Here is a 22,949-nt window from a genome sequence, read left to right as displayed (position 1 = left end):
GTCGCAATTCGACCCCTCCTCCTCCGATTGCTCGCAATTCGACCCCTCCTCCTCCGATTGGTCGCAATTCGGCCCCTCCTCCTCTTCCGATTGGTAGCAATTCGGCCCCTCCTTCTCCAATTGGTCGCAATTAGGCCCCTCTTCCTTCCTCCGATTGGTCGCAATTCGGTCCTTCCTCCTCCGATTGGTCGCAATTCGGCTCCTCCTCCGATTCGTCGCAATTAGGTCCCTCTTCCTCCAATTGGTCGCAATTAGGCCCCTCTTCCTTCCTCCGATTGGTCTCAATTCGGCCCCTCCTCCTCCGATTGGTCGCAATTCGGCCCCTCCTCTTCCGATTGGTCGCAATTCGGCCCCCCCTCCTCCGATTGGTCGCAAATCGGCTCCTCCTCCGATTGGTCGCGATTCGACCCCTCCTCCTCCGATTGGTCGCAATTCGGCTCCTCCTCCTCCGATTGGTGGCAATTCGGCCCCTCCTTCTCCTCCAATCGGTCGCAATTAGACCCGTCCTCCTCCGATCGGTCGCCATTCGGCTCCTCCTCCTCCGATTGGTCGCAATTCGGCCCGTCCTCCCCCGATTGGTCGCAATTCGGCCCCTCCTCCTCCTTTCAGGCCCCCCCTCCTCCTATTGGTCGCAAGGGTAGGGCCTGTCTCTATATGTTGCCAATTTGCACTTCCCAAGCGCTTAGTACAGTGCTCTGCACATCGTAAGCGCTCAATAAATACGATTGATGATGATGATGATGATGATGAATTAGACCCGTCCTCCTCCGATTGGTCGCAATTCTGCCCCCCTCCTCCTCCGATCAGGCCCCCCCCCGTCCTCCTATTGGCCGCAATTAGGCCCGCCCTCCTCCGATTGGCCGCAATTCGTCCCCTCCTCCTCCTCCTCCTCCGATTGGCCGGCCCGGAGGGCGCCGGGAGGCGGCTCGCCCCCATTGGCCAGCTGTCGCGGACGTGGCGGCCCCGGAGGGAGCCCCTCCCTCCGCGCGCGGGCTCGGCCCCCCCCGCGCCGGGCGGGTCCTACCAAGTGCGACGGGGCGGCGGGGGGGTCCGGGGGTCCGGCTCCCGCTCGGCGCCGGGAGGGGGCGGGCGGGCGGGGGGGAGGTCCCCCCTCCGGGCCGCGCCGGGTGGGCGGGCCCGGGCCCCGCCCCGCCCTCCGTGCGCCTGCGCGGGCGCGGCCGGGCTGCGGGGGCGAATGCGGCGGGAGCGGAGGATGAAGAAGGCGGCGGCGGCGGCGGTGATGGTGTCGGGCTCCCTGCTGCTCCTGCTCCTCCTGCTGCTGCCCGGGCCCTCCGCCGCCGACGACAAGAAGAAGGGACCCAAAGTCACCGCCAAGGTGCCCACCCCCGGGACGTTCATCCAACTTGTCCCTCCCAAGCGCTCAGTACAGTGCCCTGCACGCAGTAAGCGCTCAATAATCGTATTTATTGAGCGCTTACTGTGTGCAGAGCGCTGGACTAAGCGCTTGGGAAATACAAGTTGGCAACATCTAGAGACAGGCCCTCCCCACCGGTGGGCTCACAGTCTAGAGGGGGGAGACAGAGAACAAAACCAAACAGACTAACAAAATAAAATAGAATAGATATGTACAAATAAAATAAATAGAGTAAAAAAAAGAATGAATTTTATGAATGAATGAATCCAATCGTGTTTATTGAGCGCTTACGTAGCCAAGCGCTCAGTCCAGTGCCCTGCACGCAGTAAGCTCTCAATAAGCACGATTGAATGAATTTAATCGTGTTTATTGAGCGCTTACGCAGCCAAGCGCTCAGTCCAGTGCCCTGCACGCAGTAGGCGCTCAATAAATCATCGTCATCATCAATCGTATTTATTGAGCGCTTACTGCGTGCAGGGCACTGGACTAGGCGCTTGGGAAGGACAAGTTGGCAACATAGAGAGACAGGCCCTACCCACCGGTGGGCTCACAGTCTAGAAGGGGGAGACAGAGAACAAAACCAAACACTCTAATAAAATAAATAGAATAGATATGGACGAGTAAAATAAATAAGTAGAGTAAAAAAAAATGAATGAATTTCATGAATGAATGAATCCAATCGTGTTTATTGAGCGCTTACGCAGCCAAGCGCGCAGTCCAGTGCCCTGCACGCAGTAGGCGCTCAATAAACGCGATTGAATTTATTCAATCGTGTTTATTGAGCGCTTACTGCTCAATAAATCATCGTCATCATCAATCGTATTTATTGAGCGCTTACTGCGTGCAGGGCACTGGACTAGGCGCTTGGGAAGGACAAGTTGGCAACCTAGAGAGACAGGCCCTACCCAGCAGTGGGCTCACAGTCTAGAAGGGGGAGACAGAGAACAAAACCAAACACTCTAATAAAATAAATAGAATAGATATGGACGAGTAAAATAAATAGAGTGAAAAAAAATGAATGAATTTCATGAATGAACGAATCCAATCGTGTTTATTGAGCGCTTACGCAGCCAAGCGCTCAGTCCAGTGCCCTGCACGCAGTAGGCGCTCAATAAACACGATTGAATTCATTCAATCGTGTTTATTGAGCGCCTACTGCGTGCAGGGCACTGGACTAGGCGCTTGGGAAGGACAAGTTGGCAACATAGAGAGACAGTCCCTACCCAGCAGCGGGCTCACAGTCTAAAACGGGGAGACAGAGAACAAAACCAAACACTCTAATAAAATAAATAGAATAGATATGGACGAGTAAAATAAATAAGTAGAGTAAAAAAAAAATGAATGAATTTCATGAATTTCATGAATCCAATCGTGTTTATTGAGCGCTTACGCAGCCAAGCGCTCAGTCCAGTGCCCTGCACGCAGTAGGCGCTCAATAAATCATCGTCATCATCAATCGTATTTATTGAGCGCTTACTGTGTGCAGAGCGCTGGACTAAGCGCTTGGGAAGGACAAGTTGGCAACATCTAGAGACAGTCCCTACCCAACAGCGGGCTCACAGTCTAAAAGGGGGAGACAGAGAACGAAACCAAACAGACTAACAAAATAAAATAGAATAGATATGTACAAGTAAAATAAATAGAGTAAAAAAAAGAATGAATTTTATGAATGAATGAATCCAATCGTGTTTATTGAGCGCTTACGTAGCCAAGTGCTCAGTCCAGTGCCCTGCACGCAGTAAGCTCTCAATAAGCACGATTGAATGAATTTAATCGTGTTTATTGAGCGCTTACGCAGCCAAGCGCTCAGTCCAGTGCCCTGCACGCAGTAGGCGCTCAATAAATCATCGTCATCATCAATCGTATTTATTGAGCGCTTACTGTGTGCAGAGCACTGTACTAAGCGCTTGGGAAGGACAAGTTGGCAACATCTAGAGACAGGCCCTACCCACCAGTGGGCTCACAGTCTAGAAGGGGGAGACAGAGAACAAAACCATTCTAATAAAATAAATAAAATAGATATGGACGAGTAAAATAATCAGAGTAAAAAAGAATGAATGAATTTCATGAATGAACGAATCCAATCGTGTTTATGGAGCGCTTACGCAGCCAAGCACTCAGTCAATCAATCAATCAATCAATCGTATTTATTGAGCGCTTACTATGTGCAGAGCACTGGACTAAGCGCTTGGGAAGTACAAATTGGCATTACATAGAGACAGTCCCTACCCGATAGTGGGCTCACAGTCTAAAAGGGGGAGACAGAGAACAGAACCAAACATACCAATAAAATAAAATAAGTAGGATAGAAATGTACAAGTAAAATAAATAAATAAATAAATAGAGTAATAAATATGTACAACCATATATACATATATACAGGTGCTGTGGGGAAGGGAAGGAGGTGCCCTGCACGCAGTAAGCGCTCAATAAACACGATTGAATTTATTCAATTGTGTTTATTGAGCGCTTACTGCGTGCAGGGCACTGGACTAGGCGCTTGGGAAGGACAAGTTGGCAACCTAGAGAGACAGGCCCTACCCAGCAGTGGGCTCACAGTCTAGAAGGGGGAGACAGAGAACAAAACCAAACACTCTAATAAAATAAATAGAATAGATATGGACGAGTAAAATAGAGTAAAAAAAAATGAATGAATTTCATGAATGAACGAATCCAATCGTGTTTATGGAGCGCTTACGCAGCCAAGCGCGCAGTCCAGTGCCCTGCACGCAGTAGGCGCTCAATAAATCATCGTCATCATCAATCGTATTTATTGAGCGCTTACTGCGTGCAGAGCACTGGACTAGGCGCTTGGGAAGGACAAGTTGGCAACATAGAGAGACAGTCCCTACCCAGCAGCGGGCTCACAGTCTAGAAGGGGGAGACAGAGAACAAAACCAAACACTCTAATAAAATAAATAGAATAGATATGGACGAGTAAAATAAATAGAGTAAAAAAAATGAATGAATTTCATGAATGAACGAATCCAATCGTGTTTATTGAGCGCTTACGCAGCCAAGCGCTCAGTCCAGTGCCCTGCACGCAGTAGGCGCTCAATAAACACGATTGAATTTATTGAATAAATTCAATCGTGTTTATTGAGCGCCTACTGCGTGCAGGGCACTGGACTAGGCGCTTGGGAAGGACAAGTTGGCAACATAGAGAGACAGGCCCTACCCACCGGTGGGCTCACAGTCTAGAAGGGGGAGACAGAGAAAAAAACCAAACACTCTAATAAAATAAATAGAATAGATATGGACGAGTAAAATAAATAGAGAGTAAAAAAGAATGAATGAATTTCATGAATGAGTGAATCCAATCGTGTTTATTGAGCGCTTACGCAGCCAAGCGCTCAGTCCAGTGCCCTGCGCGCAGTAAGCGCTCAATAAACACGATTGAATTTATTCAATCGTGTTTATTGAGCGTTTACTGCTCAATAAATCATCGTCATCATCAATCGTATTTATTGAGCGCTTACTGCGTGCAGGGCACTGGACTAGGCGCTTGGGAAGTACAAATTGGCATCACATAGAGACAGTCCCTACCCGATAGTGGGCTCACAGTCTAAAAGGGGGAGACAGAGAACAGAACCAAACATACCAACAAAATAAAATAAGTAGGATAGAAATGTACAAGTAAAATAAATAAATAAACAGAGTAATAAATATGTACAACCATATATACATATATACAGGTGCTGTGGGGAAGGGAAGGAGGTGCCCTGCACGCAGTAAGCGCTCAATAAACACGATTGAATTTATTCAATCGTGTTTATTGAGCGCTTACTGCGTGCAGGGCACTGGACTAGGCGCTTGGGAAGGACAAGTTGGCAACCTAGAGAGACAGGCCCTACCCAGCAGTGGGCTCACGGTCTAGAAGGGGGAGACAGAGAACAAAACCAAACACTCTAATAAAATAAATAGAATAGATATGGACGAGTAAAATAGAGTAAAAAAAAATGAATGAATTTCATGAATGAACGAATCCAATCATGTTTATGGAGTGCTTACGCAGCCAAGCGCGCAGTCCAGTGCCCTGCACGCAGTAGGCGCTCAATAAACACGATTGAATTTATTCAATCGTGTTTATTGAGCGCTTACTGCTCAATAAATCATCGTCATCATCAATCGTATTTATTGAGCGCTTACTGCGTGCAGGGCACTGGACTAGGCGCTTGGGAAGGACAAGTTGGCAACATAGAGAGACAGGCCCTACCCAGCGGTGGGCTCACAGTCTAGAAGGGGGAGACAGAGAACAAAACCATTCTAATAAAATAAATAGAATAGGTATGGACGAGTAAAATAAATAAATAGAGTAAAAAAGAATGAATGAATTTCATGAATGAACGAATCCAATCGTGTTTATGGAGCGCTTACGCAGCCAAGCGCTCAGTCAATCAATCAATCGTATTTATTGAGCGCTTACTATGTGCAGAGCACTGGACTAAGCGCTTGGGAAGTACAAATTGGCATCACATAGAGACAGTCCCTACCCGATAGTGGGCTCACAGTCTAAAAGGGGGAGACAGAGAACAGAACCAAACATACCAACAAAATAAAATAAGTAGGATAGAAATGTACAAGTAAAATAAATAAATAAATAAATAAAAACAGAGTAATAAATATGTACAACCATATATACATATATACAGGTGCTGTGGGGAAGGGAAGGAGGTGCCCTGCACGCAGTAAGCGCTCAATAAACACGATTGAATTTATTCAATCGTGTTTATTGAGCGCTTACTGCGTGCAGGGCACTGGACTAGGCGCTTGGGAAGGACAAGTTGGCAACCTAGAGAGACAGGCCCTACCCAGCAGTGGGCTCACAGTCTAGAAGGGGGAGACAGAGAACAAAACCAAACACTCTAATAAAATAAATAGAATAGATATGGACGAGTAAAATAGAGTAAAAAAAAATGAATGAATTTCATGAATGAACGAATCCAATCGTGTTTATGGAGCGCTTACGCAGCCAAGCGCGCAGTCCAGTGCCCTGCACGCAGTAGGCGCTCAATAAACACGATTGAATTTATTCAATCGTGTTTATTGAGCGCTTACTGCTCAATAAATCATCGTCATCATCAATCGTATTTATTGAGCGCTTACTGCGTGCAGGGCACTGGACTAGGCGCTTGGGAAGGACAAGTTGGCAACATCTAGAGACAGGCCCTCCCCACCGGTGGGCTCACAGTCTAGAGGGGGGAGACAGAGAACAAAACCAAACAGACTAACAAAATAAAATAGAATAGATATGTACAAATAAAATAGAGTAAAAAAAATGAATGAATTTCATGAATGAATGAATCCAATCGTGTTTATTGAGCGCTTACGTAGCCAAGCGCTCAGTCCAGTGCCCTGCACGCAGTAAGCTCTCAATAAGCACGATTGAATGAATTTAATCGTGTTTATTGAGCGCTTACGCAGCCAAGCGCTCAGTCCAGTGCCCTGCACGCAGTAGGCGCTCAATAAATCATCGTCATCATCAATCGTATTTATTGAGCGCTTACTGTGTGCAGAGCGCTGGACTAAGCGCTTGGGAAGGACAAGTTGGCAACATAGAGAGACAGGCCCTACCCAGCGGTGGGCTCACGGTCTAGAAGGGGGAGACAGAGAACAAAACCATTCTAATAAAATAAATAGAATAGATATGGACGAGTAAAATAAATAGAGTAAAAAAGAATGAATGAATTTCATGAATGAACGAATCCAATCGTGTTTATGGAGCGCTTACGCAGCCAAGCGCTCAGTCCAGTGCCCTGCACGCAGTAGGCGCTCAATAAACGCGATTGAATTTATTCAATCGTGTTTATTGAGCGCTTACTGCTCAATAAATCATCGTCATCATCAATCGTATTTATTGAGCGCTTACTGCGTGCAGGGCACTGGACTAGGCGCTTGGGAAGTACAAGTTGGCAACATCTAGAGACAGGCCCTACCCACCAGTGGGCTCACAGTCTAGAAGGGGGAGACAGAGAACAAAACCATTCTAATAAAATAAATAGAATAGGTATGGACGAGTAAAATAAATAAATAGAGTAAAAAAGAATGAATGAATTTCATGAATGAACGAATCCAATCGTGTTTATGGAGCGCTTACGCAGCCAAGCGCTCAGTCAATCAATCAATCGTATTTATTGAGCGCTTACTATGTGCAGAGCACTGGACTAAGCGCTTGGGAAGTACAAATTGGCATCACATAGAGACAGTCCCTACCCGATAGTGGGCTCACAGTCTAAAAGGGGGAGACAGAGAACAGAACCAAACATACCAACAAAATAAAATAAGTAGGATAGAAATGTACAAGTAAAATAAATAAATAAATAAATAAAAACAGAGTAATAAATATGTACAACCATATATACATATATACAGGTGCTGTGGGGAAGGGAAGGAGGTGCCCTGCACACAGTAAGCGCTCAATAAACACGATTGAATTTATTCAATCGTGTTTATTGAGCGCTTACTGCGTGCAGGGCACTGGACTAGGCGCTTGGGAAGGACAAGTTGGCAACATAGAGAGACAGGCCCTCCCCAGCAGCGGGCTCACAGTCTAAAAGGGGGAGACAGAGAACAAAACCAAACACTCTAATAAAATAAATAGAATAGATATGGACGAGTAAAATAAATAAGTAGAGTAAAAAAAAATGAATGAATTTCATGAATGAACGAATCCAATCGTGTTTATTGAGCGCTTACGCAGCCAAGCGCTCAGTCCAGTGCCCTGCACGCAGTAGGCGCTCAATAAACACGATTGAATTTATTCAATCGTGTTTATTGAGCGCTTACTGCTCAATAAATCATCGTCATCATCAATCGTATTTATTGAGCGCTTACTGCGTGCAGGGCACTGGACTAGGCGCTTGGGAAGGACAAGTTGGCAACATAGAGAGACAGGCCCTACCCAGCGGTGGGCTCACGGTCTAGAAGGGGGAGACAGAGAACAAAACCATTCTAATAAAATAAATAGAATAGATATGGACAAGTAAAATAAATAAATAGAGTAAAAAAAAATGAATGAATGAATCCAATCGTGTTTATTGAGCGCTTACGCAGCCAAGCGCTCAGTCCAGTGCCCTGCACGCAGTAGGCGCTCAATAAATCATCGTCATCATCGATCGTATTTATTGAGCGCTTACTGTGTGCAGAGCGCTGGACTAAGCGCTTGGGAAGGACAAGTTGGCAACATCTAGAGACAGGCCCTCCCCACCGGTGGGCTCACAGTCTAGAGGGGGGAGACAGAGAACAAAACCAAACAGACTAACAAAATAAAATAGAATAGATATGTACAAATAAAATAGAGTAAAAAAAATGAATGAATTTCATGAATGAATGAATCCAATCGTGTTTATTGAGCGCTTACGTAGCCAAGCGCTCAGTCCAGTGCCCTGCACGCAGTAAGCTCTCAATAAGCACGATTGAATGAATTTAATCGTGTTTATTGAGCGCTTACGCAGCCAAGCGCTCAGTCCAGTGCCCTGCACGCAGTAGGCGCTCAATAAATCATCGTCATCATCAATCGTATTTATTGAGCGCTTACTGTGTGCAGAGCGCTGGACTAAGCGCTTGGGAAGGACAAGTTGGCAACATAGAGAGACAGGCCCTACCCAACAGTGGGCTCACAGTCTAGAAGGGGGAGACAGAGAACAAAACCAAACACTCTAATAAAATAAATAGAATAGATATGGACGAGTAAAATAAATAGAGTAAAAAAAAATGAATGAATTTCATGAATGAACGAATCCAATCGTGTTTATTGAGCGCTTACGCAGCCAAGCGCTCAGTCCAGTGCCCTGCACGCAGTAGGCGCTCAATAAACACGATTGAATTTATTCAATCGTTTTTATTGAGCGCTTACTGCTCAATAAATCATCGTCATCATCAATCGTATTTATTGAGCGCTTACTGCGTGCAGGGCACTGGACTAGGCGCTTGGGAAGTACAAATTGGCATCACATAGAGACAGTCCCTACCCGATAGTGGGCTCACAGTCTAAAAGGGGGAGACAGAGAACAGAACCAAACATACCAACAAAATAAAATAAGTAGGATAGAAATGTACAAGTAAAATAAATAAATAAATAAATAAATAAACAGAGTAATAAATATGTACAACCATATATACATATATACAGGTGCTGTGGGGAAGGGAAGGAGGTGCCCTGCACGCAGTAAGCGCTCAATAAACACGATTGAATTTATTCAATCGTGTTTATTGAGCGCTTACTGCGTGCAGGGCACTGGACTAGGCGCTTGGGAAGGACAAGTTGGCAACATAGAGAGACAGGCCCTACCCAGCAGTGGGCTCACAGTCTAGAAGGGGGAGACAGAGAACAAAACCAAACACTCTAATAAAATAAACAGAATAGATATGGACGAGTAAAATAAATAAATAGAGTAAAAAAAATGAATGAATTTCATGAATGAACGAATCCAATCGTGTTTATTGAGCGCTTACGCAGCCAAGCGCTCAGTCCAGTGCCCTGCACGCAGTAGGCGCTCAATAAACACGATTGAATTTATTCAATCGTGTTTATTGAGCGCTTACTGCTCAATAAATCATCGTCATCATCAATCGTATTTATTGAGCGCTTACTGCGTGCAGGGCACTGGACTAGGCGCTTGGGAAGGACAAGTTGGCAACATAGAGAGACAGGCCCTACCCACCGGTGGGCTCACAGTCTAGAAGGGGGAGACAGAGAACAAAACCAAACACTCTAATAAAATAAATAGAATAGATATGGACGAGTAAAATAAATAAGTAGAGTAAAAAAAAATGAATGAATTTCATGAATGAATGAATCCAATCGTGTTTATTGAGCGCTTACGCAGCCAAGCGCTCAGTCAATCAATCAATCAATCAATCGTATTTATTGAGCGCTTACTATGTGCAGAGCACTGTACTAAGCGCTTGGGAAGTACAAATTGGCATCACATAGAGACAGTCCCTACCCGATAGTGGGCTCACAGTCTAAAAGGGGAGACAGAGAACAGAACCAAACATACCAACAAAATAAAATAAGTAGGATAGAAATGTACAAGTAAAATAAATAAATAAATAAATAAACAGAGTAATAAATATGTACAACCATATATACATATATACAGGTGCTGTGGGGAAGGGAAGGAGGTGCCCTGCACGCAGTAAGCGCTCAATAAACACGATTGAATTTATTCAATCGTGTTTATTGAGCGCTTACTGCGTGCAGGGCACTGGACTAGGCGCTTGGGAAGGACAAGTTGGCAACATAGAGAGACAGGCCCTCCCCAGCAGCGGGCTCACAGTCTAAAAGGGGGAGACAGAGAACAAAACCAAACACTCTAATAAAATAAATAGAATAGATATGGACGAGTAAAATAAATAAGTAGAGTAAAAAAAAATGAATGAATTTCATGAATGAACGAATCCAATCGTGTTTATTGAGCGCTTACGCAGCCAAGCGCTCAGTCCAGTGCCCTGCACGCAGTAGGCGCTCAATAAACACGATTGAATGTGTTTATTGAGCGCTTACTGCGTGCAGGGCACTGTACTGAGCGCTTAGGAGGGACAAGTTGGCAACATCTAGAGGCGGGCCCTACCCCACATTGGGCTCACGGCCTAGGAGGTTGGGCCCCATCGCCCCGGCCTGCATTCATTCATTCATTCAATCAATCGTATTTATTGAGCGCTTACTGTGTGTGCAGAGCACTGGACTAAGCGCTTGGGAAGGACAAGTTGGCAACGTAGAGAGACGGCCCCTACCCGACGTTCAATCAATCAATCGTGTTTATTGAGCGCTTACTGTGTGCAGAGCACCGTACTAAGCGCTTGGGAAGGACAAGTTGGCAACAGATAGAGACGGTCCCTACCCAACAGCGGGCTCACAGTCTAAAAGGGGGAGACAGAGAACAAAACCAAACATACTTACAAAATGAAATAGAATAGATACGTACAAGTAAGATAAATAGAGTAATAAATATGGACAAACATCTATACATATATACAGTTGCTGTGGGGAAGGGAAGGAGGTAAGATGGGGGGGATGGAGGGGGGACGAGGGGGAGAGGAAGGAAGGGGCTCAGTCTGGGAAGGCCTCCTGGAGGAGGTGAGCTCTCAGTGGGGCCTTGAAGGGAGGAAGAGAGCGAGCTTGGCAGATGGGCAGAGGGAGGGCATTCCAGGCCCGGGGGAGGACGAGGATTCGAAATTCATTCCATCGTATTTATTCATTCATTCATTCATTCATCCATTCAGTCGTATTTATGGAGCGCTTCCTGTGTGCAGAGCACTGGACTAAGCGCTTGGGAAGGACAAGTTGGCAACAGATAGAGACAGTCCCTACCCAACAGTGGGCTCTCAGTCTACCATTCATTCATTCAACCGTATTTATTGAGCCCTTACTGAGTGCAGAGCACTGGACTAAGCGCTTGGGAAGGACAAGTCGGCAACAGAGACGGTCCCTACCCAACCACGGGCTCACAGTCTACCATTCATTCATTCAACCGTATTTATTGAGCCCGTACTGAGTGCAGAGCACTGGACTAAGCGCTTGGGAAGGACAAGTTGGCAACATATAGAGACGGCCCCTACCCAAAGCGGGCTCTTATTCATTCATTCAATCGTATTTATTGAGCGCTTACGGTGCGCAGAGCACTGTACTAAGCGCTTGGGAAGGACAAGTTGGCAGCAGATAGAGACGGTCCCTACCCAGCAGCGGGCTCACAGTCTAGCATTCATTCATTCATTCAGTCGTATTTATTGAGCGCTTACTGTGTGTGCAGAGCACTGTACTAAGTGCTTGGGAAGGACAAGTTGGCAACACATAGAGGCGGTCCCTACCCAACAGCGGGCTCACAGTCTAGCATTCATTCCTTCATTTAATCGTATTTATTGAGCGCTTACTGTGTGCAGAGCACTGGACTAAGCGCTTGGGAAGGACAAGTTGGCAACATAGAGAGACGGTCCCTACCCAAATTTCGTTCATTCATTCATTCAATCAAACGTATTCATTGAGCGCTTACTGTGTGCAGAGCACTGTACTAAGCACTTGGGAAGGACAAGTTGCACCCACACCCCTTCTGGCCGGCCCCCGGGAGAGCGCTCACTACGGCACTCAATAAATACCATCGAGTTAGGGGGGAAAATAGGGCATTGATTAAGCACTTACTGTGTGCAAACCCCTGTTCTAAGCGCTGGGGAGGTTACAAGGTGATCAGGTTGTCCCACCAGGGGCTTACAGTCTTCATCCCCACTTTACAGATGAGGGAACTGAGGCCCAGAGAAGTGAAGTGACTTGCCCAAAGTCAAACAGCTGACAAGTGGCGGAGTCAGGATTTGAACCCATGACCTCCAACTCCAAAGCTCGGGCTCTTTCCACTGAGCCACACTGCTTGCACTTACAATGTGCAAAGCACTCTTCTAAGCGCTGAGGAGGTTACAAGGTGAACCATATGTATATATGTTTGTACATGCATATTACTCTATTTTACTTGTACGTATTTATTCTATTTTATTTTATTTTGTTAATATGTTTTGTTTTGTTCCCTGCCTCCCCCTTCTAGACTGTGAGCCCCCAGTTGGGTAGGGACCGTCTCTTTGTGTTGCCAACTTGTCCTTCCCAAGCGCTTAGTACAGTGCTCTGCACACAGTAAGCACTCAAGAAATACGATTGAATGAATGAACCTCCACAGCTCCAGCAACCAGGCTGAGGAGTCAGAGGTCGTGGGTTCTAATCCTGCCTCCTCCCCAGTCTGCTGGGTGACTTTGGGCCAGTCACTTCTCCGGACCTCCGTTCCCTCGTCCGTAAAATGGGGGTGGAGACTGTGAGCCCCCCGGGGGACCACCTCATCACCGTGTATCTCCCCCAGAGCTTAGTACAGTGCTTGGCACATAGTAAGCGCTTAACAAATACCATCATAATTATTATTATTCTCTGGGCTTCAGTTCCTTCATCTGGAAACTGGGGATGGAGACTGGGAGCCCCACGTGGGACAACCTGATCCCCTTGGATCCTCTCCAGCGCTTAGAACAGCGCTTGGCGCATAGTAAGCGCTTAACAAGTACCAAAATTATTATTATTGTTCACTGGGCCTCAGTTCCCTCGTCTGTAAAATGGGGGTGAAGACTGTGAGCCCCACGGGGGACAACCTGATTACCTTATGTCCTCCCCAGCGCTTAGAACAGTGCCTTGCACATAGTAAGCGCTTAACAAATGCCATCATTATTATTATTATTGACCAGTCCGGGACCTGCTGCAAAAAGCAAGTGGGCACCTCCCGCTTGCCTACCCCGATGCAGATTGAGACTGTAAGCCTCATGTGGGACAACCTGATGACCTTGTATTCCCCCCGAGCGCTTAGAACGGTGTTTGGCACATAGTAAGCGCTTAACAAATGCCGCCATTATTATTATTATTATTATTATTATTATCATTATTATTATTCCCCGGGGCCGCCCAGGCCTCCTGCCCTCCCCCTGCCAGCGCCGTCTGGGATCATCATCATCATCATCAGTGGTATTTGCTGAACGCTGACTGCGCACAGGCCGCCCTCCTGAGCGCTCCTAAGCGCTTTAGGGGCAGTGAACAGAGCTGTCGTGTTGTAATAATAATAATGATGATAATAATAGTAATGGCATTTATTAAGCGCTTACTATGTGTAAAGCACTGTTCTAAGCGCTGGGGAGGTTACAGAGTGATCAGGTTGCCCCACAGGGGGTTCACAATATTAATCCCCATTTTACAGATGAGGGAACTGAGGTGCAGAGAAGTGACTTGCCCAAAGTCACACAGCTAATTGGCGGAGCTGGGATTCGAACCCACGACCTCCGACTCCAAAGCCCGTGCTCTTTCCACCGAGCCAGGCTGTCGTACTTTCCCCAGCGCTTAGGGCAACGCTCAGCACACACTGAGCGGCCATGGCGGTGTTGGTGCTACCGTCCAGCAGCCCTTTCGGGAGCCGCATTTCATGGAGAAGCAGCGTGGCTCAGTGGAAAGAGCCCGGGCTTTGGAGCCCGAGGTCATGGGTTCGAACCCCTGCTCCACAACGGGTCTGCTGTGTGACCTTGGGCAAGTCACTTCACTTCTCGGAGCCTCAGTCACCTCATCTGTAAAATGAGGGTGATTACTGTGAGCCCCATGCGGGACAACCTGCTCACCTTGTATCCCCCCCAGTGCTTAGAACAGTGCTTTGCACATAGTAAGCGCTTAACAAACGCCATCATTATTAACAGCACTTAGAACAGTGCTCAGCACTTAGAACAGTGCTTTGCACATAGTAAGCACTTAATAAATGCCATTATTATTATTATTTTCATATTTGCATCCAACAGTCCCCCTCCTTTCTCTCCTTCTTCTCCTCCTCCTCCTTCTTCTCCTCCTCCTCCTTCTCCCTCTTCTTCTCCTCCTTCTCATTCTTCTCCTCCTTTTCCTCCTTCTTCTTCTCCTCCTTCTCCCTCTTCTCCTCCTCCTCATTCTCCTCCTCCTCGTTCTTCTCCTCCATCTTCTCCCCCTTCTTCTCCTTCCTCTCCTTCTCCTCCTCCTCCCTCTTCTTCTCCTCCTTCTCGTTCTTCTCCTCCTCCCTCTTCTCCTCCTCCTCGTTCTTCTCCTCCATCTTCTCCCCCTCCTTCTCCCTCTTCTTCTCCTCCTCCTCCTTCTTCTCCTCCTCCTCCTTCTCCCTCTTCTTCTCCTCCTTCTCATTCTTCTCCTCCTTTTCCTCCTTCTTCTTCTCCTCCTTCTCCCTCTTCTCCTCCTCCTCATTCTCCTCCTCCTCGTTCTTCTCCTCCATCTTCTCCCCCTTCTTCTCCTTCCTCTCCTTGTCCTCCTCCTCCTCCTCCTCCTTCTCCTCCTCCTCCTCCTTCTCCTTCTTCTCCCTCTTCTCCTCCTTCTCGTTCTTCTCCTCCTTCCTCTCCCCCTTCTCCTTCCTCTCCCCCTTCTCCTCCTTCTCCTTCTTCTCCTCCTTCTCCTCCTTCTCCTCCTCCTCCTCCTCCGTCTCCTCCTCCTTCTCTTCCTCGTCCTTCTCCCTCTTCTCCTCCTTCTTGTTCTTCTCCTCCATCTTCTCCCCCTTCTTCTCCTTCCTCTCCTTCTCCTCCTCCTCCTTCTTCTCCTTCTTCTCCTTCTCCTCCTCCTTCTCCCTCTTCTTCTCCTTCTCGTTCTTCTCCTCCATCTTCTCCCCCTTCTTCTCCTTCCTCTCCTTTTCCTCCTCCTCCTCCTCCTTCTCCTTCTTCTTCTCCTCCTCCTCCTCCCTCTTTTTCTCCTCCATCTTCTCCCCCTTCTTCTCCTTCCTCTCCTTCTCCTCCTCCTCATTCTCCTCCTCCTCGTTCTTCTCCTCCTCGTTCTTCTCCTCCATCTTCTCCCCCTTCTTCTCCTTCCTCTCCTTCTCCTCCTCCTCCCTCCTCTTCTCCTCCTTCTCGTTCTTCTCCTCCTTCTCCCTCTTCTCCTCCTCCTCGTTCTTCTCCTCCATCTTCTCCCCCTCCTTCTCCCTCTTCTTCTCCTCCTCGTTCTTCTCCTTCTTCTTCTCCCTCTTCTCCTCCTTCTCGTTCTTCTCCCCCTTCTCCTTCCCCTCCTTCTCCCTCTTCTTCTCCTCCTTCTCGTTCTTCTCCTCCTCCTCCTTCTCATTCTTCTCCTCCATCTTCTCCCCCTTCTTCTCCGTCCTCCTCCTCCTCCTTCTCCTCCTCCTCCTCCTCCTCCTTCTTCTCCTCCTTCTCGTTCTTCTCCTCCATCTTCTCCCCCTTCTCCTTCCTCTCCCCCTTCTCCTCCTTCTCCTTCTTCTCCTTCTTCTCCTCCTTCTCCTCCTTCTCCTCCTCCTCCTCCTCTTCCTCGTCCTTCTCCCTCTTCTCCTCCTTCTTGTTCTTCTCCTCCATCTTCTCCCCCTTCTTCTCCTTCCTCTCCTTCTCCTCCTTCTTCTCCTTCTTCTCCTTCTCCTCCTCCTTCTCCCTCTTCTTCTCCTTCTCGTTCTTCTCCTCCATCTTCTCCCCCTTCTTCTCCTTCCTCTCCTTTTCCTCCTCCTCCTCCTTCTTCTCCTCCTCCTTCTCCTTCTTCTTCTCCTCCTCCTCCTTCTCCCTCTTTTTCTCCTCCATCTTCTCCCCCTTCTTCTCCTTCCTCTCCTTCTTCTCCTCCCACCCTTGGGAGCCACACCTGGCTCTGGTGGCCTGGCCCGGCCTTGCCCACCACGTCACCTCCATGGGTGGCCACCCCAACTGCCCACCACCCCAGGACCGGGAGGAAAGAGGCGAGCCGAGCAATGCATTAAGAGCTTACCATGTTCTAAGCACTGGGAAATAAGAGAATTTGTTAAACGCTTACTCTGCGCCACACACTGTCTTAAGCGCTGGGGTAGATCCAAGCTCATCAGGTTGTCCCCCGTGGGGCTCACAGCCTCCACCCCCATTTTACAGACGGGGGACCCGAGGCCCGGAGCAGTGACCAAAGCCACCCAGCTGACCAGCGGTGGAGCCGGGATTCAAACCCACGCCCTCCGATTCCCAAGCCCGGGCTTTTACGGCTAAGCCACGCCGCTGCTTTGGGGAGTGGAGCTCGCGGTGGCTGACGAGGTCGGTCGGTCTCTGCCTCCCCAGGTGTACTTCGACTTGAGGATTGGGGATGAAGATGCGGGCCGCGTGGTCATCGGCCTGTTCGGGAAGACGGTGCCAAAGACGGTGGACAACTTCGTGGCGTTGGCCACCGGAGAGGTGAGGCCCAGGCGCTGGGGTCGCGCTCCCTGAGGGTGTCGGGGCCGCAGGGAATCAAACCCAACCACTGTGGGTGGAAATCCCGGCTCACCGTCTGCCCCTCTGCTTTGCTACGAATCCGCCCTGTCTTCGGCCCGGCGCCATTACTTCTCCCCCCTCACCCGCCCCAGACCTTTACCTTCCTCCCGAAGCCCCAATATTGTGATTATCCGTTGTTATGGCCCGTGTTAAGCCCTTACTACATACTAAGCGCTGGGATAGATCCGGTCTAAGCAGATTGCACCCAGTCCCTGTCCTCCATGGGGCTCACAATCTAGGGAGGAGACAGTAGGATTTAATCCCCATTTTATAGAGGAGGGAACTGAAACACAGAGGAGTTGGGCTTTGCCCAAGGTCACGCATCAGCCAAGGGGCAGAGACTGGATTAGAACCGTGTTCCGTGTCTGTTTTCTTCTAGACTGTGAGCCCACTGTTGGGTAGGGGCTGTCTCTATATGTTGCCAACTTGTACTTCCCAAGTGCTTAGTACAGTAGACTGTGAGCCCACTGTTGGGTAGGGACTGTCTCTATATGTTGCCAACTTGTACTTCCCAAGTGCTTAGTACAGTGCTCTGCACACAGTAGGCGCTCAATAAATACGATTGATGATGATGATGATGCTCTGCACACAGTATGTGCTCAATAAATACAATTGATTGATTCTCTTTCCACTGGGCCAGGCTGTTTCCCTTTCGCCCCTGATAACCCTGCCAACTTTTCTGCCGATTGTGTTGTACTGTTTATATTGCACTCTCCCAAGTGCTTAATACAGTGCTATGCACACAGCAAGTGCACAATAAATATAATTGATTGAAATCATTAGGTACAGGCCCCCTGAAATTACGTCATCTCCCAAACTCCCTCCACCCTCTCTCTTCCAGTGCTTCTGACCCCAACCCCTCTTACCTTCTCAAAATGCTCACCCTTACCCTTTTTTTTTTTTGGTATTTAAATCCTTACTATGTGCCAGGCACTGTACAGTGCCCTAAGGTGGGTATGAGATCGTCAGGTTGGACGCAGTCCCTGTCCCACACGGGGCTCACAGTCTTAATCCCCATTTTATAGATGAGGTAACTGAGCCACAGAGAAGTGACTCGTTCAATCAATCAATTGTATTTATTGAGCGCTTACTGCGTGCAGGGCACTGTACTAAGCACTTGGGAAGGACAAGTTGGCAACATATAGAGACGCTCCCTACCCAACAGCGGGCTCACAGTCTAGAAGGGGGAGACAGAGAACAAAACCAAACGTATTAACAAAATAAAATAAATAGAATAGATATGTACAGGTAAAATAACAGACAAGTGGTGGATCCCTCTGAGTCCCAGGCCCATGCTCTATCCTCTATACCATGCTGCTTCCCTTCCCTATCCGCCATCTCTAATTACTTACAGTTCCTGCTCCTCTGCCTTTAGACGCGCATAAAACCGCCCCCTTTCTAAAAAAGCCTCCTCCAGCCATCATCCCATAGTCTTCCTCTCATTCCTGCCCAAGCAACTTGGAATGGGTGGTGTCGTCTCCCTTCTCTCCTTCCTTCCCTCCATCTCCTTTTTCGACTTTCTTCAAACCGGTTTGACTCACACTCTTCCCCCCTTCGTGGGACAGGGCCTGGGTTGGACCCGATGAAGTTTTTATTTACCCCAGCGCGCAGCACATAGTAAGTGCTTAGCAAATAGTACTCCAGTGGCCTCCTCCTTGCCAAATCTAATGAAGTCCAGGCTCTTAATCCTCTTTGACCTCTCACACGGCCTCTGTAGGGAGGGAAAATAGGTCGGGGTTACGAGAGGTGAGTCAGAGAAGACTTCTTGAAGGCGCTGAGATTTCAGGATGGTTTTGAAGATGGGGAATGCGGTGGTCTGTCGGGCGGGGAGGGGAGGTCTCTTTCATTCTAGCTCCTTTTCTGTACCGTAGCATCGAACTGTGAGGATCCATCGGGGCTCTGTCCTGGACTCCCTACTCTCAACTCACTCCCCTGAGGAGCTTGTTGGCTCCCCACCCCCTTCAACTAACTCCTCTGCCTGCCTTACTCTCCTCCCCATCTGCGTTGTTACATTTCCTGTCGCCTCCAGGACATCTCCATTTGAATATGCCACAATCTCGACATTGTTTTTGCTTTACTTTCAAGCCTCGCATTTAGCCTGCTGCAAAACTGTACTGATTTTTTTCCGTCCACAACATTTCCTGGATCAGCCTCCTCACTGGCCTCCCTGCCTCCAACCTCTTTCCCTGCAGTCCGTATTTCACGCTGCCACCAGGATCATCTGCCTGAAACGTTCCACTTACGTCTTCCCACCCCTTAAAAACCCCCATGGATCCCATTCCACCATGCGTCAAGCAGAAAGTCCTGACCATTGGCTTTGACGTCCTTCAGCTTTCTATCTCTCTCCTCCTTACCCCCTCTTTTCTCCTGCCACACCCTGCCTTCTTCCCAAAGTCACCCGTTCACCATTTCTCATTCTCCCGCCTCCAACCTCTTGCTCCCCGCCTTCCTTTTAGCCTGCTGTTGGGTAGGGACTGTCTCTATATGTTGCCAACTTGTCCTTCCCAAGCGCTTAGTACAGTGCTCTGCACACAGTAAGCGCTCAATAAATACGATTGAATGAATGGAACTCCTCCCCCTCCCCCTTCAAATCTGCCAGATAATAATAATAATAATAATAATGGCATTTATTAAGCCATTATTACGAGTCTCCTCATCTGCAAAACCCTACTGCAATCCTGTCTCCCTCGTGACATTTCCTCCTTGGTTTTTCTTCTTCCCAGGTTCTGTTCTCCTAACTAGCGTCTCCGCACATTTGCACCCACCTGTCTGTGCATTTTTACCCAAATCAGTCGACCTACTCAATATGTGAGCACCTCTTCCCTCTTTTGTCTGCCTCCTCTGTTAGACTGTTTGGGCAGGATGGGGTCTTCTACCCTCTATCTATTCAGCGGTCCTAAGAACAGTGCTTTGCGCATAGTAAGCGCTTAACAAATGCCATTATTACATTAAAGAGTCGCTGTCGGCTGTCAAATACTTCTGACTGATGGAAGTCAACAGCACACCTTAATGCGAAGCTGGGACCCAATTCCAACCTCTTGCCTGATCTGGTCTCATTGACCTAGCCATCAGACTGTAAACTCTCTGAGGGCAGGGAACGCATGTCTTACTTCTCTTGCATGATCCCAAGTGCTTAGTACAGTGCCCTGGACTCAGTAGGTTCCCAATAAATAGTATCGCTAGGTGAGGTGTTGAGAGATGGAAAGCAGGTGTTTTATTCCCATTCATTCATTCACTCAGTCGTATTTATTGAACGCTTACTGGGTGCTGAGCACTGTACTAAGCACTTGGGAAGTACAAGTTGGCAACATATAGAGACAGTCCCTACCAGGCAATGGGCTCACAGTCTAGGACAGGGAGACAGACAAGAAGACAAAACACGTGGACAGGCGTCCCATCTTGTAGGGGAGGAAACCGAGACTCGGAGAATCAGTCAGTGGCGTTTATTGTGTGCTTACTATGTGCAGAGCACTGTACCAAGCGGTTGGGAGAGTAATTATAACAATTAGCAGACATGTTCGCTGCCCGTAACGAGTTTACAGTCCCGGGGAGCTGTGATTTATCCAGGGTCACATGCTAGGTAAGTGGTAAGAGTTGGGATTAGGGTCCAGATGGGCTGACTCCGTCCCCGGGGTCTCCCCACCAGGCCACACCGCCTCCCGTTTGACTTTACGTGTACTTTTCGCCCGTGGTGGAACTGAGGCCTTTTTTACATCTCTCTTTCAGAAAGGGTTTGGCTTCAAGGACAGCAAGTTCCACCGAGTGATCAAGGACTTCATGATCCAGGGAGGAGACTTCACGAGGGGTGACGGCACCGGAGGTAACGAGCAGCTTTACTGGACTGCTGTCCAACCAGTGCTATTTACGGAGCCCTTACTGCGTCCTCGGCACTAAGTGCTTGGGAGAGTATAATGCAGCAGAGTTGGTAGACGTGTCCCCTGCCCACAGCAACCTTACGGTCTGGGGGGGAGACAGAGATTGATGTAAATTACAGACTGGTACAGAAATGCTGTGGGGCTGAGGGTGGGGTGAAGAAACAGACCCAATCCAGGTACAAGGTTGACCCAGAAGGGAGAGGCAGTTGGGAAAATGAGGTCTAAGTCAGGGAAGGCCTCCTGGAGTTGTGATTTGAATAAGGCTTTGAAGGTGGAGACAAGCGATGGTCTGTCAGGTGTGAAGGCGGAGAGAGTTTCAGGTCAGAGACGGACACGGGCGAGATAGACGTACGGTGAGCAGGTTGGCCTTAGAGGAGCCAAGTGTGGGCGCTGAGCTGTAAGGAGGGGAGAGCTGATTGAATGCTTTAAAACTGAGAGTAAGGAGTTTGTGTTTAATAGAGCATTGGGTGTTACTTCTCACTCCATACCTGGTTAGGGCTCCCTCTTTTAAGTAGCTTTCTGGAGCCTGAGGGGAGTGTGCTTAGGATCCAGGGGCAGGGACCACAGTGGACCAGCCCCCAGCCCTGGGTCCTGGCCAAAAAAAAAACCAAAACAGGTTTCAGTTCCTGGCCGTATTTATTTCCGAAGGGTAATAACAATGATAAGTGTTTCCTAGGCGCTCAGCATGGTAGTAGTACTAAGCACGAGAGTGGACTGGCTAAACAGAGTGGACAAAGTCCCTGTACTACATGGGGGGGAGGGAGAACCGGTACTCAGTTCCTAGTTGACAGTGGAAGAAACTGGCAAACAGATGTTAAGCGACTTGTCCAAGGTCACGCAGCAGGCGGGTAGGTGGTAGAGCTGGGATCAGAACTCTGGTCTCTTGCCGCGGAGACCTGGGCTCTTTCCCCAAAGCCGGTGCTCTAAGCTCGCCATGGTAGGGTAGGAAGGCTTTTAGGGCGCAGCCTCTGAGCCACGGACCTGACTTTTTGGACTTCGTCTGCAGCGAGGGGGAGGATGGAAGCAGCTGAGGAAAGGGGAAAGGGGTTTCCAGTTGGGAAAAGCAGCTCTGAATAGACTTGACGTGGCTGCTCGGCCCACGATGAATCCTTCAGTCACATTTATCGAGCTCTTTACTGCGTGTAAAGCACCGTACTGGGTGCTTGGGAGAGTACTGGATAACCGATTTGGCAGCCTGGTTCCCTACCCGTGAGGAGGTTCGGGGTTCAGCACGCGGGGAAGAGTGATGGTTGTCCCTGTGGCCCGGGAGGGGACACCTCGGCATCCCACGGGGCTCCGCGGTCCTTTGTCTTTCCAGGCAAGAGCATCTACGGGGACCGCTTCCCCGATGAGAACTTCAAGCTGAAGCATTACGGGCCCGGCTGGGTGAGCATGGCCAACGCGGGCAAGGACACCAACGGCTCCCAGTTCTTCATCACCACCGTCAAGACGTCCTGGTTGGACGGCAAGCACGTTGTGTTCGGCAAAGTCCTGGAGGGCATGGTGAGTGGCCGGTTCGGGGGTGGGCGCGGCGGGCTGGCAGCGCTGCGTCCGGGCCTTTGCTCGTAGCGGAGACCGGGGGGGCTCCTCCCCGCCCCTGAGCTCCCTCGCCGTCTCTTCCCTCGCAGGACGTGGTGCGGAAGGTAGAGAGCACCAAGACGGACGGGCGCGACAAGCCGCTGAAGGACGTGACCATCACGGACTGTGGCAAGATCGAGGTGGAGAAGCCCTTTGCCATCGCCAAGGAGTGAGGGCCCCCGTCCCCCTGTGCCCTCGGCACAGCCCCAGGTGCTGGAAATGTCTGTCTCTCTCCCCCTCCCTCACATTCCACAGCCCCTCAGGCCCAATTTTGTAAAGAAACCCATACGCCAATAAAGAGGAGGGTGTTTTTATAAAGTGTGAGTGGAGTGGGTGGGTCTGCTCCTCTACCCCTGAAGGAAGGGACTGGTTTCCTGCAGGAC

General features: G+C 48.9%; 1 protein-coding gene across 1 annotated transcript; it reads left to right on the top strand.

Moving 5' to 3' along the window:
• The first annotated feature begins 1,201 nt into the window (after nucleotides 1-1,201).
• On the top strand, nucleotides 1,202-22,880 carry PPIB (peptidylprolyl isomerase B). Its single transcript, XM_038746435.1, has 5 exons — nucleotides 1,202-1,336; nucleotides 16,922-17,035; nucleotides 20,840-20,933; nucleotides 22,307-22,491; nucleotides 22,617-22,880. The coding sequence occupies exons 1-5, from the start codon at nucleotides 1,214-1,216 to the stop codon at nucleotides 22,737-22,739; spliced, it is 639 nt and encodes a 212-aa protein (XP_038602363.1). The 5' UTR covers nucleotides 1,202-1,213; the 3' UTR covers nucleotides 22,740-22,880.
• Nucleotides 22,881-22,949: the final 69 nt, after the last annotated feature.

The sequence above is a fragment of the Tachyglossus aculeatus genome, chromosome 5 (assembly GCF_015852505.1).
Source record: "Tachyglossus aculeatus isolate mTacAcu1 chromosome 5, mTacAcu1.pri, whole genome shotgun sequence".
NCBI lineage: Eukaryota > Metazoa > Chordata > Mammalia > Monotremata > Tachyglossidae > Tachyglossus > Tachyglossus aculeatus.
Note: the sequence above shows the minus strand (reverse complement) of the source record. Positions and strands in the feature narration are given on the sequence as shown.